The sequence below is a fragment of the Gasterosteus aculeatus genome, chromosome 8, assembly GCF_964276395.1.
Source record: "Gasterosteus aculeatus chromosome 8, fGasAcu3.hap1.1, whole genome shotgun sequence".
NCBI lineage: Eukaryota > Metazoa > Chordata > Actinopteri > Perciformes > Gasterosteidae > Gasterosteus > Gasterosteus aculeatus.
In genome coordinates, this window is record NC_135695.1 from 22,169,799 (window position 1) to 22,197,562 (window position 27,764).

The following is a 27,764-nucleotide window of genomic DNA, read 5'->3' on the forward strand; positions in this document are numbered from 1 at the left end:
CAGATAGGTGAACGCGAAAAAGAGACGAATGGTTAAAAAAAAAATCCACGTGGATGTGACGGCGATGGAGGAGTACTTGTTTTATTTCATCTGCATGTGGAACCGCACTACAACAGGAAAGCTGTGGCAACGCCCACCTGGCGTCCGCAATTATGTTCATTCTAACCACAGGTGGAATAAAGCAATGAACTGTAGGAAAAGTTAAAAAATACACGCTAAAATAAAACCAGTAACTGGAAAAATAATCACAATCAGTACATAAATAAACAATAAATACTGAATAAATAAGTGAATAAATAAAAGAACAATGTTTTTAACCTACACCCAAACAAAATAAATAGCTCTAATGCATTTGATTTGATTTTATGGGACAGTTAAGAAGGAGATTCATATCATTTATCTTTTTTAAATCCCTGCACCGTTAAATCGTCTGTTGCGTTCCCCGAGTCCACGGTGACCAGCTCTGTGGTGCCGCCAATGTTTCATCAGCACGGTGGTCGTCTGAGTTACGGAGGTGTTCAATCCCTCCCCCCCCCCAAAAAAAACTGCTTCCGGAGAAGCAGACACAAGCACGCGAATCCACGCTCCTTCCCTCTCCTCCACTCCAGCGTGAGCAGCCAAAGAAGAGCAAACGGAAGCTTAGAAACGTCTCCAATGAGCCCCCCCCAACACCCGCCCCCCCGTACATTCTTCAATCCAGAATCATTCAATTTACAAAGAATCACTTTTTGGTCTCGGTGAGCTTCAAACACTTTAGTAGGCAACTGTGAAACATTAGCCGGCAAACCAAGCGCATGGCGTGGATCCGTCACGGCAGCTTCAGCTTTCTGTGGGAAACGAACCCAAACGGCAGCTTCAGCTCTCCGTGGGAATCGAACCCAAACGGCAGCTTCAGCTCTCTGTGGGAATCGAACCCAAACGGCAGCTTCAGCTCTCTGTGGGAATCGAACCCAAACGGCAGCTTCAGCTCTCTGTGGGAAAGGAACCCAAACGGCAGCTTCAGCTCTCTGTGGGAATCGAACCCAAACGGCAGCTTCAGCTCTCTGTGGGAATCGAACCCAAACGGCAGCTTCAGCTCTCTGTGGGAATCGAACCCAAACGGCAGCTTCAGCTCTCTGTGGGAATCGAACCCAAACGGCAGCTTCAGCTCTCTGTGGGAATCGAACCCAAACGGCAGCAGGGCCGCGCTCCTACAACTACTCAGGGACCAGCGGCCCAGTTTAAAGATAAAGCTTCCTCTTGTCTCTGCGAGTGTCCGTCACAGGGAAGCAAAAAGCCCCCAGTCGCGTCCCCCCTCCATCACTCAGGAGCGGATTCCACAGTTGTGTCCCTCTCTGTCTCTCGCTATGTGTCTCTCTCATACACCCGTCCCTGTTTGTCCTCCCCAGGTCCGATTACTCATCCCCCCGGCACCCCCCCCACCCCTCCGTGGGTTGAGCTCAGAGGAAGTAGTCGGGGGGCGGGGAAGGTGGGTTGCCGGAGCGGGTGGGCGGCGGCGGCGGCGGGGCGTCTCCGTGGTTGGTGGCGAGGAGCTTCTCGTAGCGCGCCTTGTAGGCGTCCCTCTCCCTCAGCACTCGAGTCAGCTCACACTGCAGCTGATCCAGCTGTGGAGGACAGGGGGGGGGAAGTGGGGGTAAAAGGGTTCGATGGGTGTTCACGTGTGCTTCATGGAGACCACTTCCAGGTGAGTCGGGGGGGCTACCTGTTGCGTGAGCACGTGTTTCTCCGACTCCAGAGCGTGGCGGTGCTGCAGGCGCTTGTAGCGGCAGGACTGCGCGTAGCCGCGGTTCTTCAGCGTGCGGCGCTTCTGCTTCAGGCGCACGACCTCGTCCTTGCTGACGCCGCGCAGGTGTCGGTTGAGCTCCCGGACCGACAGGCTCACCAGCTGCTCGTCGGAGAAGCGGTCGTTCCCCCCGCACTGCCGAGCAGACGGAGGAGCAACACGGTGTCAACGTGGGGGGGGTGGATGTGATGGGGGGGGGGACTAATAAACCCTCCGGGGGGCTTCTGGTGGGGGGAGATGCTCTGTTCCTTTAATCAGAGGCAACGGGACGTCCACGGCGGGTGGACATGTGATGTGTTTGGACACCACATGTCCATAATCCGTGTAATCGGACTACGCGTGAGTGACAGTTATCAGGATTACACACAGCAATAATAGCAGATATTATGGTAATGAGCTCACGCTGTGCTCCACATGGACCAGAACCTCGACCACGAGTCAGATCAGGTCCAAAGACGCTCGCTGTGAGACTAAAGTACAATAACGTTTAATAAATAATCACTTCTGAGTGATAAATGAGATCCCCCAAGCGACGCTTCAGATGGACACGGACATTAACACACGGCCCGTTACATTCGTTCACCTCCACAAACTGATGAACGTGGTTTCATCACGTACCTGATTGATTTGTGGGTGGTGGTGGTGGTGATGGCTGCCATGCATGGGATGGTGCGGATGGTGATGGTGATGCTGGTGGTGATGAAGGCGTCCCTGGGGGCTGAGGGATTGTGGGTAACCGGCGGAGGCGCCGGCGTTCGGATCGCCGGACGGGAGGAAGACAAGCGGGCGGTGGCACATGTCCGTCCCTTTGGGGCAGGAGATGTCGGCGCCGCTGTCGCTGCTGGAGTCTCCCAGGTTGCTGCTCGAACTCTGGGAAAGACCTGGGAACTATCGAGGGGGGGGGGGCGGGGGGTGATGAAGAGGAGGCGGCGGCGTGGAGAAGATGCATTCTGTGAGAAGGTGAAGAAATGCTCGTCTTACCTGCGAGCTGACGGCTGCCGCGGCCGAGTTGAGCAGCGCCTCCACGGCGTCCTCGCAGCCCATGAATCCGTTGACCGGCCCCCTCTCCCTGTCCCCCCCCCGCTCCGGCCCTCCCCCCAGGGCCCCCAGCAAGTTAGCGGGCCCCGCCACCTCGCCACCAAACTGCTGCTGCAGCGCCGCCAGCCAGATGAGGTCCTCCAGCGAGGGCGGGCCGGCGCCCGGGGGCCCGGCGTGGGCCGGGCTGCCCTCCGCGTGGCCCTGGGAGCCGGAGCTGATGCCCGAGGTGAAGCTGTTGGAGATGGAGAGCGGGAAGGAGACGGAGGAGGACGAGGAGGAGCTCGAGGGCGGCGGGTGGGCGTCGCTGAGGGTGGGCGAGGGCGGCAGCGAGTCGTAGGGGCTGGAGTTCAGGCTGGAGTCTGGCGGGGGGCGGCCGGTGTACGGCGAGCTGGAGGGGTCGCGGGCGAGGTCGGACTTGGGGTAGACGCACAGCGGAGTGTCCGGTTTCACCTCAAACTTCAGGAGGTCAAAGTCGTTGAGGTACTCCATGGCGAGCGGGCTGGGGGGGAGGGAGGGCATGGGGAGGGGGGGTGAGGACATGGCGTCTCCGCTGGTTGGAGCTTCTTCCCGTGAGTCGGATCGTGGTCGAGACGTCGGCCTCGGCGCAGGAAGTTTCCTCCGCGTCCTTTTCTCTGGTTCTCTGGTCCTGAGGAATAAAGACAGACGGACGAGGGACGCCGACCAAACGTTAATATGAAGCTTCTGTTGTTTCACCTCTGACCTTCATAAAGGGTTTATACGCTGTAAACAAAAGAGTATTTTAACCATTTAGCATTACATTACCCACAATGCAACGTAACCCCAGGCAGTCGGGTGGGTCATGCTACCAGCATGCATGTGATGTGTTTAATTCCCCTTAATCAGTCACTAATGCTTTATGGATCCAAGCCGTTGATTAGAGGGGAAATCCTCCTTGAGCTTCATAAATAAATCCTAAATCCACCCGAGTCCCCGTGGGGCCTGCAGCATATGTAACATGAGAACTGTAATATTCCATATACATATGATAATATATCATGTATTAAGATGTTCTAATTGACTGATGCAATTTGCTGGTTCATTAAACTCTTTAGTTTAATTAGGTTTCAATAAAAATGTTACTGACCTACAGAGCGAGCTGAAGGAAAAGCAAAGGATCTATGAAGCATTAATAAAGCCATTAATTGCATAATTAAGCTTTATCAGAAAGGGGCTGCCATGTTTTTCATCAATAACATTTGTTGATTAAGATCATGTTGGATGAGTTATTATATTTAAAATACAACTCAGTAGATGAAGTAAACAGGACGTGTTCATCGTGAAGTTAGACGGAGTGAGTTATATTACAACGAATCTGCCCCCCCCCCACACACACACACACACATTATGCACACACTTTAAGGCCTTTGTAAACGCACACCTTCTGAAGTTCTCTCTCAGACTCTTTTAGTTCTGGAGGTCTAAATAAAATGCTTCACCTCGATGCAGCAGAGATTCCATCTCACACACAGCGGATATAAAACTTCCAGAAGGATCCGCCTCCCGGACACGAAACCGGCCGCAGCGCCACAATTCTGACAGAAATGATCCGATGTGGGACTCCAGAAGCTTCCCGGTGAACGTCTGCACCGCGTCAGAACCCTCAGAGGGGAACTTCTCCTATGAAAGCCTCGGCTCATCAGCCCCCCCATGGACCCCCCTCCCCGCTCGGAACGGGCCGGGAGACTCGGCGCTCCGGTGGAGGCCTCGGTGCGGGTTTGGACCAGAGCAAAAAACACTCAAATAACCCCGACAGCAACACACACACGCACACACACAGACGAGAAGGTGAAGTAAGGCTTCTACAGAGGAGATTCTTACCGTGGGTCATAGAGATGAAGTTCTCCTCCACATCTCTGCCACCACACACACACACACACACAAATACTCAACTGAGCGGCCGCACTCACACGTTAGGAGTGAACCGTGTGTGTGTGTGTGTTTGTGCGCTCTGTCACTGGGTGCCACTGCCCCCTTTCTTTCTGTCCCCTCTGCTGCAAATCCCTGTGTACCCCCCCCCCCCCCTCTGTCTCTCAACAACAGTTAAACACACTGACGTATTTTCAAGCTATAATTTAATCTTGAAAACTTTTTTTATACAACTTGGCACAGAGTCCCAAAAAAGTAGTGATGCTCTTATTGTGAAGGGCAACCCCCTTCCTGTTAGCTGAGCGAGGGGGGAGGAGTCGCATCATTGATCACTTTGTACCCTAAACTCACAAAGCCGCCAAAGGTCAGGAGGTCGTACGTGATGACGATGTCACAATGACGGTAACCTGAGAGTTTAGAACCCTTCAGGAATTATTTGCACCAACACACAGGAAACCACATCCAGATGTTTATAGGTGCTTTATACATATAGAATTCATTGTGTCCACACAAAGCACTTTGCATTAATCACGTTAAGAAGAAAAGGGTTTCATTCGTAAAAAGAATGAACCTTTTCTGTGTGCTGTAGACGTATTTCAACACATGCAGAGTTTCAGAGAGTCACATTTAATTTGTTAAAACAAGGAAATAAAGAATTATCCATCAATGTTGACGCAAATCCTTTTTTTCCATGACATTATCCCACTGGACATATTTAGATTTTTTTCAAAACATTTTTTAAAATAATATTGTTTAAGGTTTTTTATTCATGACATTTTTCAATCTAATTGGGTTACTTTCTTTTCCACGACATTATTTGACCAAATTCGGACTTTTTCACATATTCTTATATATAATTATATATATATATATATATATATATATATATATATATTCTGACATCATATTTTCTTTCCTTTTTTTTCTTTTTTTTTAAACCTTCCCTTCTACTGACAGCCAGCCCCCCTCGGTCCTGGTTCTGGTTCTCTCGGGCCTCCCTTCCCTCTAGCGGGTCCAGCAATGCATTGTGGGTCTCCAGCAGCGTGCCACTCTGCTACGTTACTATTACGTCTGCTGTCTCAGGACATCTAGGCTGCTAGTTTGTATGTTTTTTGTATTTTTACCTCGTTGCCATTGCTGAAGAAATGCTTCTTTCTTGTGCTTGAGGGTCCGAACCCATGATGGAAGCTAAATGTCGGTGCTTTAGGATAATTACTCCCTGCCACATAATAACGGCACTTCATTCTGCTCCGTGAGATGGAATCTCACAGAGCAGAATGAGAGCGAGGAAGATCCGTCTCGCTGGTTAGAGACATATTCCTTTATTCAGCAGCGTAAGTACAGAGACGAATAAAACATATACAATAGGAAGGTCAAATAAATATACCATATACATATATGTAGATACTGTACATATTTACTCAACCAAAACACAGATGTATCCATACATGCTTTCAATACGCACTCATGTGTCTGACGACTGTCATAACCCCCCCGCCCCGTTCTAACCGCTCTATCTGTTCATCGTGTGTGTGTCCGGGGGGGAAGCTTAACCACTAAACCAACTGGGCCTCCGTGAGGGACAAAGGGGGGGGGGGGGGGGGGTGCAGAGGGACTTACCTCATGCTCCATGACCAACGCACCCCTGGCTTCATCGGATGCTTCTCTCGCCCACTCCCCCCTCTCCCCCCCCAGGCACATTCAAGTGACCGGCTTCCTCCCCAAGGAGACTTCCCTTTGTTTTAGACCCCAATTCTCCTGTTTTAACACTTTGTTAACTTGTGGTCTGATCTCCGTGAGCCAAACACCTGCTTACAGGTAAGCGGTTTTATTCCATCTGTGTCTTCGTATTATGCCCGTCTACACCCGGCGGCAACCTCCACCTCTTTGAAATGAGGCCAAAGCTTAATGTGTTAAAGCTGCATTCTCTCTCCTGACCAGCAGGGGGCGACTCCTCTGGTCCCATAGACGTCTATGAGACAATGACTCTACTTCTTCCCTCAGTAAACATTGTTGGTCTCGATCTCTAGTTTCAAGTCTTCTTCAATACAACATGATGTTCATTTACTAAATTATGGTCCATTCAGAGTCAAACAGACCATAAACCGAGTGCGAAAAGTGGTCGGCAGAAGGTTCCTTGTCAGAACGGCGGTGGTAGTTTGGGGTGGTCGGTGGTAGTTTGCGGTGGTCGGTGGTAGTTTGCGGTGGTCGGTGGTAGTTTGCGGTGTGGTCGGTGGTAGTTTGCGGTGGTCGGTGGTAGTTTGCGGTGGTCGGTAGTAGTTTGCGGTGGTCGGTGGTAGTTTGGGGTGGTCGGTGGTAGTTTGCGGTGGTCGGTAGTAGTTTGCGGTGTGGTCGGTGGTAGTTTGCGGTGTGGTCGGTGGTAGTTTGCGGTGTGGTCGGTGGTAGTTTGCGGTGGCGGTGTGGTCGGACCAGCGGACAGAGAGCACCGGCAGACTGACTACTACCCCCCCGCCCCGGTCCGGCCAAACCGTTTGCTCGACTGCCAGCCGTCACTGGGTTCGATTTATTTATTTCAAAACATATATTCCACTGTTGTTTTAGTGTTGCTGCGCCTCTCTGATTATCGGCATGGTCCTATAATTTTAGAGGGAGGTGCCTCCAGATTTAGCGACCTGTCGATCATATCACAGGAAGGTGGTGACAGATCATGTGACCTGTCGATCATATCACAGGAAGGTGGCGACAGATCATGTGACCTGCCAATAGGATGATGGGAACGTGGCACCTTCGCACTCGGCCCCACTGCATAAAGCAGGGGATGTTTTAGGGCGGGGTTACACTGTGATTGACAGGTCTTTGTATTGTGATAACAAATACTAGTTCAGGGTTTCACCAAACTGGGGAGCGCAGGAACAGGGGGGGCTTAATTATCAGGTGACACACAGACACACACACCGGTAAAAGAAGATTTATAAGGTTGCGATGTGCCAAGATGGACAGATGTGTTGCTGGGGTAAAGTGTAAATCAGAGGACGAGACCACAACAACAGCAGACAGAGAGGTTCCGGAGGGGGGGGGGGGGAGGATGATGGGATTAAGGTGCTCGATGCCGAGAGATGACACAGTCTGTTCATTGGTTCCTCCGCTGCAGACGCTCCTCTGGAAGGATTATGACGACTTAACGAGGAGGAAACTCTAAATAGATGCATACAGAAGAACCGGAGTGAAGGGAGGCTTCAGCTCCTCCGCAGCACAGACGCAGTCATCTTATCACGCAGATGATCAAGTGCAGCATTTATTGTACATTTGGTTAGTTGTTTTTGGAGAAAGAAAGAAAATATCCCAGTAAAGTCTTAATAACTCATAAGTGAAGTGACACGTAATCAGGAGACTTTTCTTACTGATGAATATTATCTTTATTAATTTAATTTAATTAATTATTATTATAGCACAATATTATCGTCACAAACATGTATTGACACAGTCCTGATCCTGCATGTCCTGCATGTTGGTCGCGTGCAGGTTGGTCGCGTGCAGGTTGGTCGGCGTGCATGTTGGTCGGCGTGCATGTTGGTCGGCGTGCATGTTGGTCACAGTGCATGTTGGTCGGCGTGCATGTTGGTCGGCGTGCATGTTGGTCGGCGTGCATGTTGGTCGGCGTGCAGGTTCAAGTTCAAGTTCAAGTTCAATTTTATTTAAATAGCACATTTAAAAACAACCTCAGTTGACCAAAGTGCTTAACAAGCTCGAAAAGCAGCGATACAATAAAACACAGACAGAGCACAATGTACAATACAAAATAACTGACAGTAGAGAAGAACAAAGTCAAAATATCAAAGCTCAACTAGAATTAAAAGCCAATGAATAATAGTGGGTTTTAAGGAGGGACTTGAACGTTGCAATGGTCCGAGCTGTTCTTACATGGATAGGTAAACTATTCCAGAGGTTTGGAGCAGCCACTGAAAAGGCTCGGTCACCTCTGGATTTTAACCGGGATCCAGGCACATCGAGGTTGGTCGGCGTGCATGTTGGTCGGCGTGCATGTTGGTCGGCGTGCATGTTGGTCGCGTGCATGTTGGTCGGCGTGCATGTTGGTCGGCGTGCATGTTGGTCGGCGTGCATGTTGGTCGGCGTGCAGGTTGGTCGGCGTGCAGGTTGGTCACAGTGCATGTTGGTCGCCGTGCAGGTTGGTCGGCGTGCAGGTTGGTCGCCGTGCAGGTTGGTCACAGTGTATGTTGGTCGGCGTGCATGTTGGTCGGCGTGCATGTTGGTCGGCGTGCAGGTTGGTCGGCGTGCAGGTTGGTCACAGTGCATGTTGGTCGCCGTGCAGGTTGGTCGGCGTGCAGGTTGGTCGGCGTGCAGGTTGGTCACAGTGCATGTTGGTCGGCGTGCATGTTGGTCGGCGTGCATGTTGGTCACAGTGCATGTTGGCCGCCGTGAAGGTTGGTCACCGTGCAGGTTGGTCGCCGTGCATGTTGGTCGCCGTGCATGTTGGTCGCCGTGCATGTTGGTCGCCGTGCAAGTTGGTCACCGTGCAGCTCGTTGCTACTGTTGATCAGAAGCCTCACATCTGGAGCAGGTTCTGTTTGAGTCACTCCGTCCAACAGCCGGGCCACGAGGCGACCTCCCGTCAGCCGTTGGGGGACAGTTACCATGACGACCGTAAGCTTCATATAGCAAAAGGTGACTGAATAAGCAGGTATGGTGAAGGAGAGAGAAATATATAAATAAATAACATTGATGCGTTCAGTCAACACATAGTAATGAGAACAGTAATTATGATAAAAACAATAATGATAACAATAATAAGACCAAATAGGTCATAATAAAGATCATAATAAGGAAATAACAATGTCAACTATGAGAGGTAAAATAAATGATAATATAATAATATAGAAAATGTTAACATAATTGTAGTAATTATATTCAACATCAACAAATAATGATAATAAAAGAGCAAAATAATTACAAATAAAAATATTACTGCTTATGATATGAATAAGAATAATGCAAAAACTAAATACAAAAATATTGATTATAAGGTTGAGTAATACGTTATTATACTAAAGGTACTTAGATAATGATTCTAATAATAGTGTTTTATTTAGAGGGAGTTTCCTCTTGCGAGCCGGAAGGAAGAGACAAAGATCCGTGTTGTGTGAACACGATCAGCATCGTGCACATTGCTGTGCACCGCCTGCTTCCTTCATTTTTCACGCATCCTTCTCCTCTTCCCACACATGTTCCCTCTCTCCTCCCTCGGCCTCTATGCCGTCGCGTTGCTTGGTAACTGTGGCGAGATGTGTGCTTCACATCAGCTGTGGAAGATCATGTTACTGCAAACAAAAGGTTCACATTTACAAGAACTTTTGTTGAGGATTTGGCAGGTATCTAAGGTCTTTGGCAAAGAAAAATCAGCTTAGAAGTATAATTGTTTCGAACAAAAAGTAATTAACAATAAAAATCTAATTTAATTATTTATGCTTTTGTTTGTTAAAACATGTCACGATCTGTCTATTTAAAGTCCTCAACGCTCCACTTTGTGTCTCCCTTTCTCCTGCTCATCAATAACAGCTCGTTTCAGAGAACATGACTTGGATTCTACATTAATCAAGTGAAAGTGGAGTAATAATTCAAACACCAGGGGTGTACTTCACTCTGCCGGGATGAAGACATCGCTGCAAACACTGCCAATAAAACTCTGTGGGATCTAAAAATAAATCATAATCTGAGATGTTAAATAGCTTCGGGCTAAGAGAGGATGCAGGACTTGATATTAAATCATCTTCTATCTGGAAAACTGCAGTAATTAAATAACAATCACATTGCTGATTTAGTTATAGTTCAGTTAATTTAGTTAATTTAGTGGTACTAAATAATTTTGAGGTATAAAGACATTTATTTTCATACTAAGTCATTATTTTGAGGATATTTTCTCCCCATAATGACTACAGGATTTCTGTTTCCTCGCTGTCTGTAACTCCGATCTGACTCGTTATATCGCAGCATCTTTGGGAAACAAAGGTCACTGCTCAGTTGCTAATGACAACCTGCAAGACTGAAATCTTTTCTGTGTGTGTGTGTGTCTGCGTGTTTCCTGCCTCATTCGTAGGCATCAGTCGCCCCCTGCTGTTTCTCACATTCTTTGACTTCTGAAATGTTTGGGGTAGCCATGCCAACCGGCGGGGCGCATTTCTGGAGTCAGTAAGTCAATTTAGCATCCGCGTGTGACCAGTTGTCTCTTTTACTGCTTTTCTTATCAGCAATTTATAGGACAAACCAATTAGAGATGAATTAGCAATAAAGATAAACCTGAAGCACAAAGACTTTAGGAAAGGGAAATGTTGGTTTATGATGTGATTAATATTTAAAATAATAATGCTGATGATAGCAGCAGCAGTTGTCAGCACGGCCATGGGACAAGGCACGGACCGGGTCCAGTAAAGTAAAAGTATTAAAACGTCCCCTGGGAGTGTTGTACTATTCTATATTAAGTGTATAGTATGTTATTATTCATGATATTCAAATCTCTGCACAAAACCATTTTCTGTTTGTGATCTCACAGCTGCTTAAGTGACTTTTTATATTACATATAAATCTTTATCGTCAACTAATAGTTGACATTATGAAATAATACATTTAATGTGACATGATTCCTCTTAACTGCACAGTAAAAATCACACCCTGGTTTAGCGAGCGAAGCTAACGAAAGCTAACGGTAAAGCCACAGAAAGAGTCACTGTTGTTCTCTATTAGTGTTTTATTCATACAGTGAGGGTGCTCATACATTATATTCACTTTTCTCTATAAAATATATCACCTTTCAGCTCCTGAAAACAAAACTAGATACAAATAATTTAGGTTTCATCTGAAAAGAAGCGACTCATTTTCAAGTGTCAACCAAGGCAATCAGCTGGGTCACATTCTAGTAAAGACGTTGTTTTACTTCTTTACTTCTACTTTTCTGTCTATCAACAATCCACTCAACTATCCGACAATCGGCCCAAAGACAAAGATCATTTGGGTTTTACAAAGTAGGCAAATACCGTTAAAATATTGAAGCCACAAAAAAGAGCTCTGATGTGAAGGGAAAGCAGACGTGATGCTACAAGAAGGAGTTCAGAGGTTTAAGGTTTGTATGAGCTTCTTCTCCGCAGCATCGTGGTTCCATCTACTGTAGTTTCTGTTTCTCTACATCATCTACTGTAGTAGAACCTGATACTCAGGGAAGAAGCTGATACAAACGCACAATAAACATCCGAACTGTGAGCGTTTCAACAGAAGAGAAGGATTTATGCTTTATGATGTCTGTCAGACAATTTCGCTCTGGCTCTGGTTTTTCTTCTTCTTCTCCTCCTTCTTCTTTGTTTCCTCGTTGAAATGAAACGCTCCAGCGTTGTCATGACAACGCTCCAGCAGAACAGCGTTTGGGTGAATTATTATTATCTCATTTTGTGCCAGGCATCATAACAGATCGCTGTGGCCAGAGGCCGAGTCCAGGCTGTCTGCAAAAATGAAAATAAGGATATAAATATATATATATGTGGTTAATCAATATAAGTATCAGCTCACGACATGAAGATATGTACATCAAACCATTTATCAGGTTCCTTCACAGCAACACACATTGGGTTTTATAACCCAATCTGCTACACACACACAAACAAACACACATGACTAAATAAAAACATAGACGTGTACCAGACAAGTCCAGTGACATATTTCTGTTTTGGGGCAGTCTAGGTTTTTTCACGGGGGGTTTGCGATCGGGGGGCTTCTCAACGTTATTTGGGCTTTCCCTTTCAGTTCCTTCAGTGAGGACAAAAAAACACACAAATCAACAGTTAGATACCGAAGGCTTCACACACGGGTACAAACATGAATAACTCTGCGAAGACCATGATGGAAGGAAGGAGGAATCAAACCTGCGTCACATGACACGGCCTTACGGTTCCTCTGTGGTTTCACCGGGGCCGGAGGTCTGCGGCCTTCTTCACCTGAACAGGTAGGAAGGAGAAATGAGCGCATATGGAGTGAGGAAAGCAAGCTATTTAAAGGCGAGCCCTCTGGTCCTGACAAGTGTTTACAAACTGCATTCTCTGGAGTGACCACCAGGGGGCAACTCCTCTGGTCCCATAGAAGTCTATGAGAAAATTACTTATTCCCTCAGTAAACATGAGTTTATCTTCTCAATATCTAGTTTCAAGTTTCTTGAAACAGCCTGATGTTCATTTAGTAAATTATGGAACATTGTTTCTCTCCTCAATCTCCAAATCAGGAACTATTCATTGAAACGTTTGTTTAACCACATATGATTTTGATCCGATCGACGGGACGGTCTCGTTGGACTTACCTTGACTCGCCGCCCTGGTGGGGAGTCCGTGCACAGGCCTGAGACCTGGAGGCGGCACAGGAGGAGGAGGTAAGCTCCTCTCATTGGACGGTTCTTTAGGAAACATCACGTACGAGGATGTCTTTGGCTGTTTTTATGGACCGGAAGTAAAAGACACATGAACAAATCAAAATCACCGTACCTAAATATTTCTTCATTTACACAGAACGAGCCACGCACACCTTTTCTGGAATCGGGGGAGGATGACCCTCAGAGTCTCTTCTCCTTTCCCTTTCCTTCTTCTCCGTCTTTCTGGTGTCGAACTCCACGTCTCCTTCCTCCTCCATACCTACGAATCAAAGAAGAGGTCACGAAAAGGTTTTTCCTTTTTACGAACGCGAGCTGTCCCCTCCGCCCGGCGCCGTACCTGGCAGAGCGTCCACACTCTCCAGGCGGCGCCTCGGCCTCAGCTTGGACAGGTAGGGTTTGCTGCTTTGTGGCGGTGGGTCGGGTTTAGACGCACATGGAGCGGCCGGTCCTCCTCCGCCGCTTTTCCCCCTCTCAGCCAACCCTCCGCCAGCGTCGGTACACGCCGGCCTGTCTTCCTGCTGATGCCAGTCCGCTGCTGCCTCGGGCCCTTTCGGAGGATCCGCATCTCGTTTGGGGGGCGAGGGCGTCCGGTCCGCCGGGTACGGTGGCAGTGGCCTGTGGGCCGGGGGAGGCGCCGGCCTCTCCGTCCTCCCACTCGGCCGCCGGCACTCGGCCGGGCGCTCCTCCGGCGGGCCGTGCTCCGACCACGACCTGTCTATCTGCCTGCCGCCAACCCACTGCCTCTCCATCTTCCTGTCGATCTGCCGCTGGGTGTGCCTGTCCACGGTCCACTGCCGGCCCTCGGCCCGGTAACGGTCGGCCGTCCTCTCGGCCCGGTACAGGTCGGCGGTCCGCTCGGCTCTGTGTTTCTCGGCGTCCTGCTCTGCCTGCCTCGCCTTCTCCTCGGCGGTCCTTTGTCCGTCGTCCGCCACGAACCTGTCCGTCTCCCCCGGAGGCTCAAACACAGAGTCTGCTTCAGAAGTCTGCTGAAACACAACGTGAGGAGACGAGGGAGAACATCTGGTACCAGTGAAGGCTTGTAGCGGGTCAGGCCTAGTCAACAAACCCCAACCTCAGAATACACAGGAACCAAGTACTCTGTAACGCTGACTTTACCTCTCTGGGAGAATAAAAGTTGCGTTTGCTTCCTACAGTGCCCGGGGGAGCGGCGCCCGGGGCAGCGACGCCCGGGGCAGCGACGCCCGGGGCAGCGACGCCCGGCACCAGCGGCAGACTCAAGACCAGAGCATTCTTCCCCAGGTGCTCATTCATTTTCACATCAGCCCCTTCGCTGGGGGATCCGGCTCTGGCAACGGACCTCGGGGGCTGAAGGAGGGTGTAGACGTTCTCTGTGGCCGCTCTGAAAGCACAGAAACACCTTAGACGTTAGGGCCTCATGAAGAACCGCCCCCAGGAACTCGCTGCCTCCGTCTCTCAGGTCAACAGCTAAAGGAAGAAGCAATATTTCTGTGGTTGTATTTGTGAAGTTCTGTGCTGCTGGAGGGGGAATATGGAAAGATTGTTTGTGTTTTCAACCTATAGGCCCGTCTTATAGGCTCCCAACAAATTATTACCCTGGAGGACTTTTGATGCACCCCCCCTTCAATGTCCAAGTGAGCTTGTGGGTGGTAAGTTGTGCGTTTTCAGTGTTTATGCACACAAACCCCGAGGTTGCCGTAGCGACAAAGTGACAGCCATCCACGTAGACCTCAGCTTCAGCCTCCGGGCCCTGAGTTTGGTGGCGGTTCCTACGGAATCCGAAGATGGCCAGCATGTTCCTCCTCTTCTTCCTCCTCAGCGAGTGGGCTTTGTGCAGCGAGGAGAGCTGGCTGGAAAAGAAGGAGAGGTTCAATCATCTCCCTCTACACGTTGATCAATCTAAAGAGCACTTCTTCGATATTGTGGATGCAATCATATTAGTTCTCATTCTCTTAGTTTAATGGATCAAACTTTAAAGCTTCTGTGTTGTTTTAGTACAACATCTGCTCCTATAAATTGCCTCCAATAAACTGTGGAGCCAGAATACAGACCTTTAAGGTCAAATACCCCATTTTAACCTCAATCCTGGCTCCCACTGACAATAAAAGTAGTTTAATCTATTATGTTATATTTTAATCGACTGCCTTGATTCTGAGTGGTAGTTTCAATGCTTTGCCATCATACATGCAGTTCCCCCCACTCCCACTAGGGGCATCAATGGTGTTGCTATTCATTGACATATACGTCGGTCTGTCATAAAGAACTCTCCCCAGCACTAAGTAGATAGAAAATCATGTTAGTGTTTTTCAGGACTGTTAGTATTACTATTTATTATTCTTTTTGCTGGGTGGGAAATCAAATCAATGTTTATAAAGGGATGTTAGATTGTTCATGTAAGTACAATTACGGATTGGAACATTTTAACTTGGTCTTACCTGTCAGGGAGAACTCTTTTAGTGTAGAAATCTGGGAGTCCGTCATCAAGAGGACTTATTCCTCCATTTTCAATGCAATGCTGCACAAACACACACACAGTAACTCTTTAATGCAGGTCAGTATATTCAGCTTTCTACGTTGTGTATATTACTGCAAGCAGGCATTAACATCCGGAAATAGGAGGATGGAAAGGTATGTGTGTATATATATATATATATCCATCTTTCAATAGATTGGTACTGTATATCTATCCATCTACAAGTCAACTCCCTAATTCAATTGACTGCCAAAAATATGACTGGCACTGTAGATGGATATATAGAACACTGGTGTACTTTTCATTATAATACGGGTAGATGAAATACAGCGTTCTGATTGGTTGAGAGCGAGTCATGGCGGGTGCATTATTCAGCGATAATGTACAGTTGCTGTTCACATTGACCCGAGTGTGCCACATCACTGCGTGCTCAAAGTAACAAGTTAGATTTTGCGCGACCGTTGACATTTCAGCTTTTAGCTCGGTGGCGATCGCCGAAATAAAACCAGAAATCCCACAAATGATCAGTTTCGGGCAATGTGAGCTTTCGCAACCGGACAATTAAGGTGGACGTCATGAGCGATGTGAATGAATGAGATGGTGCGAGATCTTGCAATGAGACCCAATGCTGTTTACACGTACGGGGACTATTTCTCTCTAGACAACTGAAATGTGATACACGATAAACGTTTGGTGGCTAATACTATTTTGTGCTGAAAGGCAGCTATTTACTTACTATTTATAACTTAATCATATTATTTAAGCAATAAGGTACTTGAGGCAGTACTTTATCTTCAATAATGTAACGGTTCGAGGGTTTTGTTAGGCCCGACATGCAGCCTATACAGCCTCTTGTACCTCACTGCTTAAGTAAAGTGCACTGGACTCATGCGTTCAGTTGGAATGGCCCTACTGGGCCTCTTGTGTCTCCTTGAGGATCAAACCCGCCTTACGCTCTCAGAGGGGCCGTGGCATCCCTTGTGCCTCCGCGGAGGCCTTGGCCGAACCCGCGTCACGTGATGGAGCGGCAGGCCCTGAGTGGGCAGCTCTGACAGGTCCTCCCAGGATGCCGAGCGGGACAGCGGCGAGGAGTAGGGCGGCACGGAGGACGGCGGCGAGGAGCCAGAGTCGTCGCACAGGCCTGATGGCGGGCGGACAGATCACAGAAAATGTAGAGGAGAGAAGACCCAGAAGGCTCAAGGCTAGTAACGAAAGCTTTGATATTTTAAACAGGCGGCAGCGACTCAGACTGGGCTCTTGTCAGAATGAAACATTTACAGACATCTAAGATGGAGACAGCGGAGGCTGATTGAGGGTAAGAGGATTCACAGCTGCACTCACTCAGCCTGGTGGAGACGGGTCGTATTCGTCTCGTCCTCGAGCTGCGCTTCTTAATGGCTATTGTGTCCTGGGAGGAAGAGAAGAGGTGAAGAAGAGACGGTACTGAGATGTTGACAGAAAGCATCAGAGAGGAACACAAACGATACGAATCACGGAAAGTCGAAATCAGAAGGAAAGAACTCCAAGGAACTTGTCAGACTCGTAACCCACCAGATCCTAATCTCCTTTCTTCAGGGACTTGGTGTCTCAGGCTCTGCTCTCTCCCTTCTCTCGTCCTACCTCGACGGCCGCACCTACCGGGTAACCTGGAGAGGATCTGTGTCGGAACCTTGCCCTCTTACTACTGGAGTTCCCCAAGGTTCCGTCCTGGGTCCCCTTCTCTTCTCTCTCTACACCAAATCTCTTGACTCTGTCATTTGCTCGCATGGCTTCTCCTACCACAGCTATGCCGACGACACCAACTAATTCTCCCCTTCCCTCACTCGGACACCCAGGTGGCGGCACGGATCTCTGCCTGTCGGACTGACATCTCTCAGTGGATGAAATGTACTTATTGTAAGTCATTTTATTTACTAAAGTCAGATTCTACCCGCAAAGCTACGTTCCTTGTGTGTTAAAAGATTCACAATGTGGTATCACTATCACTAGAAAAGCGCCTGATACAGAAACTCAGTATCGTGTTTCTATCAGAGATAATCACGGGTCCGTAGGTCCTCACTCACAATGCTGGTGCTGAGCTCCTCGTCCGTGATGTCCAGAGAGTCTCGGTATCTGTTGGACCTCCAGCCCAACCCGTCCTCGCCCGTGCCATCCCAGCGATTCAGATGGGACACCTGCCGAGTCTGAGAAGGACAGAAAGTTCTCTTCAGTTCATCAACTTTGTTTCAGACACACAGCATATGTTTTTTACCAAGTTGCATCTACCAGAGTCTTGTGGGTGGCGTAGAGCTCCTGCAGGATCTGGTCCACAATGGAGTTGGTGAGATAGGAGACCACCGACAGTTTAACCTCCCTGCGGAGCGATCGGCGAGAAGAGGCAGAGACGGACAGGAAGAGGTTAAAGTGAGAGGAGACTGTTCCTCTTTACCGCTCACAGGCTTTTGCTTACTCTAAGGCTCGGTGGATGTCTTGCGCCGCTCTCTCCATCAGAGCCGTCCGGATGGCGGAGCGAGGGACGGACACGTGCTCAGAGACGGAGGACAGCGGAGGACTCAGCCTGTCCGCCGCGGAGGACGACCGAGGGCAGAGCTCGCGGCACAGCGATACCATGGAGTCCACGATCACCTACAAACAGGAAGTGGGCTGCGATCAGTGACTGGAGCGTTACATCCAGATGCAGAAAGAGGTCCTACGAGATCTACCTGGAGCTCCTTGTCCGCCGCCTTGGCGAGCTCGCCGGCCAGAGAGTCCAGCCGCTGGCGCACCGGCCCGTCCACGGATAGCACATGAGCCAGCTCGCACAGCGACGGGTACAGCTGGCGGAGGACGAGACAAGCGGGTTCACGTCTCCGTGTTTAAAGCATTTACAGTACCGTGAATCAGCATCACACTCACTGCGCGTGAGCTCCGGGCCTCTTTCAGCACTTGTCTGGCGGCTTGAACCTCCTCCACCTCGCCGGCGCCTCGCAGCACGCTTACCTGCTGCTGGACGCGCACGCACAGGCGCTCCATCACCTAGGAAACAGAGGGGCAGATGCGTTACCGGGCATGGCAGGGATCACACGCTGGTGGAACCCCCGTTACCCGGTCGAGGGCGCTACCTGCTCGGCGGTGCTGGTCACCAGGCCCTGGTGCAGCCGCAGAGCCTGCCGCTGAGAGAAGCGCTGCGTCTGATTGTTCCTCACCAGGAAGCGCTGGATCTGTGCGGGCGGAGGGGGGGTGGGGTTGGTGGAGACAACAACAACAACAATGTGAGGACGGGTAGACGGAGACAACGCAGCGATGATGAGATCAGACGTTAAACTTCACGTTTTCAACACGTGGTTTGATTTAGAGCTCATTTGGTTGGAGGACAGGAGGCGTAGCGTGGTGTAATTTAGGAGATGTTCAATGTGGTGGCTGAATATTCAAATGATGAAACTAGTTAAAATTATGAAACCGCCGATGCGTCATGTCTTAAAGCTGCATTCTGTGTAGTGACCAGCAGGGGGAGACTCCTCTGGTCCCATAGAAGTCTATGAGAAAATGACTCTCTTGATTTATTCCCTCAGTAAACATTGTAAATAGGGCCGTCAATAGATTTAAAAAAGATTTCCTTCTAAAGACTAAATCTTAAAAGTACTGAGTAATCACTCAACACTCAAAGAAAGTGTGTAATTTAGACCATAAAGCAGGGGGCGCTGTAGGGCGGGGCTTACTGGGATTGACTGTCTCTGTCATTAAAAACCGTCTCCAATCGGCTTCAACGCCGCCGTCTACAACCCATTGAGTGACATCACTGTGACCACACCCACTTCTTATCATTTATAACAGTGTTTTCAGAGCAAAGCGGCCTGAGAAGCCACCAGGGGCATTTGGATGATGGGGGCCCACCTTGGTCAGTGCCTGCTCCGTCCTCTCGGGGGCGCTCCGGTACGCCTGGCTGATGTCGCTTAAGGGCAGAGGCATGAACTGCAAGGTGAAGTTACTGAGGGAGATAAAGGAGGGAACAGAGAAAAGGAGGAAGGTCAATGTCCCCAGAGGTCGTCCCCAAATATCCCCTCAACGCCTGAGTAATATTCCTCCTCTGCCTGAAGAGACGGGTGGACCTCTGCTCAGTGGAAAGTTCAATGATCTTACTGCTCGAGTGCTCGGGCCACATCCAGAAACCCCGCTGCCGAGGTGTTGTTACGATCCCACGTCACGCTCCTGCAGCAGGGCCACAAGAACAGGGTGAGTTTCATTACTACCCCCCCCCCCCCCCCACAGAGAGCCCTGGCGAGACCTGAGCGTGGTGTTGATCTGCAGCGCTTTGCTCAGCATCTTGGCCCCGATGTCGTCCATGCTGTTTCCGCTCAGGTCCACCTTCCTCAGGCAGGTGTTGCTGCCCAGCGCGTTGACCAGCACGGTGCCGCGGGAACGCAGCCGCGAGTCGGCCAGCGAGAGAGACTGCAGCGCCTGGGGTGGGAGGGGGGGGGATCAGAACCACGCGGTGGGAAGAGAACATGGGAGCCGTGAGAATGAAGTGCAGGCGGATAAATCTGCTGTGGAGCAACGTGACCGCTCGCCGCACACGACTAACACGCTGTCTGCGTGAATTATTTACTCTGTGTGTGTCTGTGTGTGAGTGTGAGTGTGTCTGTGTGTGTGCGCGTGTGTGTGTGTGTGTGTGTGTGTGTGAGTGACACGGTGCGCGCCGTAATAATTCATGATGCAGCAACACGTCGACAGAGAAACATAATGTGGAGAGGACGTCCGGCCTAAAGGGGACACTTTGTTTTTACTTGGATGACATCATCCGTCACGTGTTACAGGGCGGGACACTTCCTGTGATTCCACTCACACATTCCTCCTCCTGCATGAGATGAACCAGCTTCTGCAGGACTTCATCCAGAACCCTGCAGACACAACACGACACAGGGATGAGCTCCAGGGGGAGGAGCTCCAGACGCGAGCAGTCGAGCACCGATAGCTGCAGCGGAGCGGCACCTGTTTTTGATGTTGAAGTTCTTGCCCATGTGGAGGTGTTTGAGGGAGGCGTGTCTGGAGAGGGCCGGCAGCACCGTGAACAGGTCCGCATCGAGGCCTGTCGCCACACACACACACACACACACACACACACAGACACAGCTCAGCATGTGGCGGTTGACGAGGAGCAGACTCTCCCTCCCCGAGCACGAGGAGAGAAGGTCACACAGGGTCGTGAAGCAGCGTACCGTTATCCGACATATCCAGAGTGCCGATGGAGGAGACTCTGGGGAAGACCTCCTGGATCACAGCCGCTCCTGCAGACCGGAGCTGGGGGGGCGGGGGGGCGTTATATGCATAATATATTAGCCACTTTTATTGCAGAGCTCGGTAGTAGGAAACCATAGTAGGGTTATCTTCTCACTTCAACGAGTAAGAAATATATATATACACATATATATAGATTCAAATTTAATGGACACAACTTGCTGATTATGAAACGCATATATACACATATTTGTGTGTTATTACTGTTGTACTTTGGTACAACAGTAATATCTACTTGTAGTACAACAGTAATACTTTATTGCTACTTTGACTTAAATGAACAAAACGCTTTCAACACTCAATAAGGTTAAAGTCTGTCGATTTAATGCTGCAGAGCGGATGGGACAAAGTGCCCAGAGGACGTCGACTGAAGGCCGTCCGCTGTACTCGTGACTTCAGTGTGTCTCCTTGTGTTTCTTGCTGTGTGTCTCCTTGTGTGTCTCGCTGTGTGTCTCCTTGTGTGTCTCGCTGTGTGTCTCCTTGTGTGTCTCGCTGTGTGTCTCCTTGTGTGTCTCCTTGTGTGTCTCGCCGTGTGTCTCCTTGTGTGTCTCGCTGTATGTCTACTTGTGTGTCTCTCTGTATGTCTCCTTGTGTGTCTCGCTGTGTGTCTCCTTGTGTGTCTCGCCGTGTGTCTCGCTGTGTGTCTCCTTGTGTGTCTCGCTGTGTGTCTCCTTGTGTGTCTCGCCGTGTGTCTCCTTGTGTGTCTCGCCGTGTGTCTCCTTGTGTGTCTCCTTGTGTGTCTCTCTGTATGTCTCCTTGTGTGTCTCGCTGTGTGTCTCCTTGTGTGTCTCGCCGTGTGTCTCCTTGTGTGTCTCGCCGTGTGTCTCCTTGTGTGTCTCGCTGTGTGTCTCCTTGTGTGTCTCTCACGCTCTCTTAGAGATCATCTGTGAGCATCATCTTCTCCTCTCGGAGGCTCAGTGTTTATCTCCCTTCATCTGATTCTCTTCATACTGAAACACGGACACGTTCACTGCCGGTGAACAGGAAGTGACCACATATGGACTGACGCGGAGACCTGTCAATCAGCGTGTAGCCCCGCCCTACAGCCCACGTGGTCTGTTGGACCAAACGGATGCTTGGGGGAGGGCTGTTACCTCACAGCCACTGATGTCCAGATGAAGGTCATTGATATGAGGATTGGAGGTCAACCCGGCGAGGAGAGCCCTGTGGAAACGCAAGGAGTGAGTCTCGGACCGCCGGGGGCCAGTTGGGGTGGAGAATGCGAGGGCGGCGCGGCGACTACCTCAGAACGTCGGGGGGCAGCTTCATGGAGGCCAGGCTGACGTACGTGAGGCTGAAGGCGGAGCTGAAGAACTGGCGGAACAGCGGCAGCGTGTCCTTCGCTTTCCTGTCAGAGGCGTGAAGGAGGAGATGAAGGCGGGGGGGGGGGGGGGGGTATTTATTAGTATTTAATTATTAGTATTTATTATTAGTTAGTACTGACTCAGAAGTCGCCAACTTCGTTTCGTTGTATGTTTTTACAATGACAATAAAACTTTATTAAGTTATGAGCGATGACACCAGATGAGGGAAAGTGAAGAGCAGAGGGGGGGGTCAAAGGATGGAGAGCTTCTGCTTACTTGTGGGAGAAGGAATTTTTGGAAAGATTCAGAAAGGAAAGATCAGCGCAACACCCCCTCAGAAGAGCCCCAAGTAGCTGCATGAGACACGGGGGGGGGGGGGGCAGTTAATCCAGGTATACATGTTAACATAAACGCGATTAATGCAACTAAATACTTTAACGCAGATAACGCATGTGTGTGTGTGTGTGTGTGTGTGTGTGCGTTTCTGTTTGAACGTACTGAATCCACAGAGCAGTCTGTGCCCGACAGGTCCAAGTGGACCAGGCAGTTGGGCTGAGACAGGAACAGGTACAAGTTCTGGAAAGAGAAGGAGGAGGCGTTGTGTTTAAATGTAAAAGCTGGGGGGTCGTTTGGGTCTTTCTTTCTTACCGAGGCGTCCTCCCCCGATAGGACCCCGGGGTTCTTGCTCAGGTCCAGGTGCAGGAGGGAGTTGGAGTACTCGTCACTGGAGCACAAAGCCTGAGAGAGAGACACCACTCCTGACAGAGAGAGAGAGGGAGAGAGGGAGGGGGAGGGAGGGGGAGGGAGAGAGGGGGAGGGAGAGAGAGGGGGAGGTTGCACATCAGTAAGATTCATAGAACCCTCTCATGCACATCTGCAGCAGCAGTTATCAGCAGATGTGAGGGAAAGGGTAAATGATGTGCAAGTTCTCCACTGGGCACACAGTGAGGAGGAGTCAGTGAGGAGGAGTCAATGCTCCTCATTGACTCAGTGAGGAGGAGTCAGTGCTCCTCATTGACTCAGTGAGGAGGAGTCAGTGAGGAGGAGTCAGTGAGGAGGAGTCAGTGAGGAGGAGTCAGTGAGGAGGAGTCAGTGAGAAGGAGTCAGTGAGGAGGAGTCAATGAGGAGGAGTCAGTGAGGAGGAGTCAATGAGGAGGAGTCAGTGAGGAGGAGTCAATGAGGAGGAGTCAGTGAGGAGGAGTCAGTGAGGAGTGAGGAGGAGTCAATGAGGAGGAGTCAATGCTCCTCATTGACTCAGTGAGCAGGAGTCGATGAGGAGGAGTCAGTGAGGAGGAGTCAATGACGAGGAGTCAATGAGGAGGAGTCAGTGAGGAGGAGTCAATGAGGAGGAGTCAATGACGAGGAGTCAATGAGGAGGAGTCAGTGAGGAGGAGTCAATGAGGAGGAGTCAATGAGGAGCTCCTCTGGGGGAGAATCTTCCCAAAATAATAATCCAACTCAGATGCTCACTTGTAAAAAAACACCGAGGTAGAAGAGCCCAAACCTTTGGATGTGAGCGAGGTCTTCGAGAGGTTGAGGTGGCGGAGTCCTTTGCTGAGGCGACACACCTGCTGAATTAGGTTGGACACACCTGCAGCGATCACAAGAGGTCCCCTTGTTACCATCAGACCAGCGACTGGCGAGCACACAGCAGCTGGCGTGCTACCGTACCCTGGTTGTCCAGCGAGTTGTGGGACAGGTTGAGCGAGTGGATGACGGACGCAGGGTTCTCTGAGAGAGCCGCCAACATCTTCTGTGGGAAGTCTCTGTGAAGAGGGTCCACAGTTTGTTACAGAGCGAGCCCGGCGGGGTGATGCCGGGTAGCTCACCCGTCACTCATCCAGGCGTGTGGACGTATGGGAGGTAAAAGGTGCCCGAGAGGTCGCGACTCACGATTTTAACCCGGCGTTCTCCAGAGTGAGCTCCTCCAGGCTGGAGGACTTGCTGACCGTGTGCAGGACCTGCTCAGTGACCTCTGACCCCTAAGGGAAGAAGGAAACAGTCTCGCTAAACTCTCTTCCTCGGTAGACAAACAGGCGTCTCCTGTAGCCCCGCCTCCCCAAAACACGCTGTCAGCTCAAAGGTCCTTCCTAAGAACTTACTATCCGCAGGTCTTTGCAGTACAGCTTCGTGAACCAGGTGTTGTACGCCATCGACGCAACGATCACCGCCAGATCCCTGGGGAGAAAAAGAGGAAACCCGAGGTCAACGAGGCGGCGTTCACTTGTGGGAGGAGTCAACGCTCTCCGCCCCTCACCTGCTCTCCAGGTGGCTGAAGTCCAGCAGGTTGAACTCTCGGCTGTCCTGGGAGTGGTAGATGGTGTCCACATCCTACAGGGGCAACATTACCCATGAGCCTGTTGTGCTGCAGTACATGATCCCCCCACGTAGCCCTCAAAGCGCCCGCGGCCCCACAGCTCTTACCCACTGCACCTCCTCCTTGCAGCTGATGCCATTATAGTCGCACAGGGCGGAGTACGTCTCTGAGAAGCCTCCTGAGAGAGGACGGGAGGGAGGGGGGGGGCAAAGAAAGAGAAAAAACTGAATGAGACGTTTTGCACGACGAACATCTGGCAGACGTGTGTGACCGAGCCCCCCCCCCCCCCCCCCCGGCCATAGCTGGTCTGCTTTACCACAGGCCCTCTGAGTCTCCACCGAGGTCTCCGAGCTGGGGGAGAACTTCCTGCTGCCCTCAGAGAGGTCGCTGTCTGAGTGACAGATGGACGGGCTGCAGAGACGAGAGACCTTTACTGCTCAGATCCGTGACCACGCGAAGCATGAAACCTTCACCGCCTCTTTGGGACTTACGCAAAGATGGAGTTGTTGAATATTCGGGACAGGGCGAAGTTGACGTGTCCGACCACCTGGTTGAGGTGTTCACGAGACTCGAACCTCAGCGAGAAGCTGGACTTGTCGGTGTCGATGACGACCTGGAGAGGGGGAGGGGGACAGGGGGAGGGATCTTATACTACATCACTCTTTAAATCTCCAATTCTTAAAAACACAAAGATATTCTTTTTTATATGATAGAATTGGAGCTGAAGAGTGAACTCATCGTTGTTGCTATGGTTACTTTAACTTGTCATTAGATTATATCTGTGTTCCTCATACTGACAATAACAACATTAATGCATCGTGACATTCTGGTGAACGCTATATAATCATTTCTGTAATTAATCTCTTCTGCAAATCCTGAAATATGAAAATCCGGACGAGTAAGAATAAAAAATAATAATCCAGCATCTGTGACCTCTGACCTCACCTCGTCAGAGGTCACGTCCAGACTCACCTGGTGTTCGGGGTGGGACTTCAAGGCTCGGATCTCCAGGAAGTTGAAGGTAGTTTCTATCTGTTGTCATGGAAACAGTGGACGGGGTTAATATGTCGCTATGAGAGAAACAGATTGATGCTGTAACTACAGACGGAGACGGAGACCTTAGCGGGAGTCTTAGGCGCCAGGAAGTAGAGACGCCATGTTGTGAGGACCTGGGGAGAAGAAAGGGAGGAGAAAGGGAGGAGAAAGGGGGGAGAAAGGGAGAAGAAAGGGAGGAGAAAGGGAGGAGAAAGGGAGAAGAAAGGGAGGAGAAAGGGAGGAGAAAGGGAGAAGAAAGGGAGGAGAAAGGGAGGAGAAAGGGAGGAGAAAGGGAGAAGAAAGGGAGGAGAAAGGGAGGAGAAAGGGAGAAGAAAGGGAGGAGAAAGGGAGGAGAAAGGGAGAAGAAAGGGAGGAGAAAGGGAGGAGAAAGGGGGGAGAAAGGGAGAAGAAAGGGAGAAGAAAGGGAGGAGAAAGGGAGGAGAAAGGGAGGAGAAAGGGAGGAAATGTAGCGAAAGATTACGGAAAAGTTCACTGCTCTGTGAAACTGGGAGGTGGTCCCAAGGGTTTCCATGGCGACGAGGAGAGGGAAACAAGTGTACCACCAGCACCTCCTCCCGCCACACCTGTAGCGACCATCGTGCTGTTTTCACAGAGGTGCGACAGACCCTGTTAACCCCCCCCCCCCCCTCCCCGCTGACTTCCCTTCACTACAATAGAGACACAGAGACAGACAGAGGGAGGGAGGGGGAGAGAAGGGGAGAGACTGGGAGAGGGAGGCGGCTCACCAGTATTCTGTCCTCCGTTCGGCCACTTTTGGCGTCCAGCTTGATTCCGTGGAGGAACTTGATGGAGGATTTATCGATGGTCCTCCGGACGCTTTCTGGGGATGAAACACACGTGAGCAGGTTTTGTTAACGAAAGAAGTCCAGGAAGTGGACGTAGTGGTGGACGTAGTGGTGGACGTAGTGGTGGACGTAGTGGTGGACGTAGTGGTCCTTGGGTGGAGTCCATCAGCTCCCTGTCTGAGTTGATATCGACGGGATGAGATCAATCACACCGCCCTGTGACCTTTGGGAGGAGGAGCCTCTCCTCGCGTCCGGCATGTCAGATGACCAAATACCGATCCAGTGAAGCTCCCCAGGATTCTTAGATGAGGGGGGTCACAATGCTCTGGGGTCCCCCACTCCGGGACCTCTCACCTCCTCAATTAAAGGGCATTTTAGTTTCATGACCAACTTGATGATCATCACATTTATTCTATATGTACTATAATAGTGTCCCGCCCCCTCCCGTCCATCAGGTGGCGGGGGGCGGGGCTCCATCAGATGAATTGAGCCATCAGGAGTCATCAACGCAGCGGTACGCGTGCACGCGCGTCTGTACGCGTGCGTTCGCTACAAAGGCCGCGCGGGGACTTTGTCGCTGTTAGAGAAACATTATTATCAAACTGAACATGAAACGGCTGGTCTGTAGCTCACGCACGCGCACCGTGCACGCACGCACGCACGGCGCTCCGGCCGGTAACGGGGCCGCGGGGGGGAACCGGGACGAGACGCTCCGGGTTCCGGTCCAAAGGGAAACCGGCATCTCCGCCACGCCCCTTCCCCTCGGTGGCCTACAGGGGAGGGTCTATTACCTGATCCCCCCCGCGGGGGCACATTTACCGCTAATGGGGGGCTGAATAACGCGCATCAACCCCCCCCCCCGACAGCGAGGACAAAGCCGAGTCCGGAGAGAGGGACCGGGAAGCTGCAGCGCGGGACCGACGTCGGTTCCGTCGCCCGCCTGCAAAAGAAAAGCATCCCGGACGCGCCGGAGGGGGGGAGAAGGAAGGGGGAGACGGGGGGAGAGGGGGAGACGGGGGGGGGGGGGGGGGGTCTAGGGGGGGTCCAACCGGATGAACAGAAAACCGTCCGTCTTCACCCACCTGTCATTTCTTTGCTCGCACCCACGAAACCGGAGGCAGTGATCTCCTTGGTAGCCATGTCGGGTCCTCTCGCCTATCGCCTCTCCTCCTCCTCTCTCCTCCTCTCCCCCCCCTCCCCTCCCCTCCCCTCTCTCTCTCTCTCAGTAATGGAGAAGAAGCCCTCCCTCTCTCTCTCTCTCTCTCTCCAGCATTCCAGCATCCGACTACCCAACGCGTTTCCTGGAAGAAGCCCTGTGATGATGATGATGATGATGATGAGGTGTGTGTGTGTGTGTGGGGGGGGGGGTTCATCGCACACTTTAAAATATGGAAGCATACTGAGGCTATTTTCTTAAAAAATGTAGTGTATATATATATATATATATATATATATATATATATATATATATATATATATGCAGAT

General features: G+C 50.5%; 2 protein-coding genes across 5 annotated transcripts; both read right to left on the bottom strand.

The window, feature by feature from the left end:
• Nucleotides 1-65: 65 nt before the first annotated feature.
• On the bottom strand, nt 66-4,788 carry nrl (neural retina leucine zipper). 2 transcript variants are annotated; one of them, XM_040184787.2, is made up of 5 exons: nt 4,661-4,788; nt 2,765-3,467; nt 2,402-2,671; nt 1,703-1,918; nt 66-1,604 (listed from the first exon to the last, which is right to left on the bottom strand). In XM_040184787.2, exons 2-5 carry the CDS (start codon nt 3,359-3,361, stop codon nt 1,440-1,442), a joined length of 1,248 nt encoding a protein of 415 aa, XP_040040721.2. In that variant the 5' UTR covers nt 3,362-3,467; nt 4,661-4,788; the 3' UTR covers nt 66-1,439. The 2 variants fall into 2 exon arrangements, with proteins under 2 accessions (XP_040040721.2, XP_077964972.1); XM_078108846.1 differs by lacking the exon at nt 4,661-4,788 and adding an exon at nt 4,279-4,418.
• A 6,623-nt stretch (nt 4,789-11,411) lies between these two features.
• On the bottom strand, nt 11,412-27,588 carry LOC120824170 (capping protein, Arp2/3 and myosin-I linker protein 3). 3 transcript variants are annotated; one of them, XM_078108851.1, is made up of 40 exons: nt 27,362-27,588; nt 26,220-26,314; nt 25,557-25,607; nt 25,411-25,470; nt 24,930-25,051; nt 24,755-24,849; nt 24,546-24,616; nt 24,379-24,452; nt 24,224-24,299; nt 24,015-24,103; nt 23,793-23,887; nt 23,626-23,712; nt 22,770-22,879; nt 22,620-22,697; nt 22,398-22,474; nt 22,061-22,165; nt 21,912-21,981; nt 20,739-20,820; nt 20,512-20,608; nt 20,366-20,420; nt 19,808-19,980; nt 19,663-19,731; nt 19,417-19,510; nt 18,645-18,743; nt 18,439-18,558; nt 18,246-18,359; nt 17,993-18,168; nt 17,809-17,896; nt 17,607-17,726; nt 16,885-16,951; nt 16,497-16,684; nt 15,506-15,585; nt 14,756-14,920; nt 14,208-14,451; nt 13,429-14,074; nt 13,244-13,350; nt 13,023-13,149; nt 12,595-12,666; nt 12,371-12,478; nt 11,412-12,174 (listed from the first exon to the last, which is right to left on the bottom strand). In XM_078108851.1, the coding sequence occupies exons 1-40, from the start codon at nt 27,417-27,419 to the stop codon at nt 12,134-12,136; spliced, it is 4,545 nt and encodes a 1,514-aa protein (XP_077964977.1). In that variant the 5' UTR covers nt 27,420-27,588; the 3' UTR covers nt 11,412-12,133. The 3 variants fall into 3 exon arrangements, with proteins under 3 accessions (XP_077964977.1, XP_077964976.1, XP_077964978.1); XM_078108850.1 differs by having other exon boundaries at nt 13,429-14,077; XM_078108852.1 differs by lacking the exon at nt 25,557-25,607 and having other exon boundaries at nt 13,429-14,077; nt 27,362-27,555.
• Nucleotides 27,589-27,764: the final 176 nt, after the last annotated feature.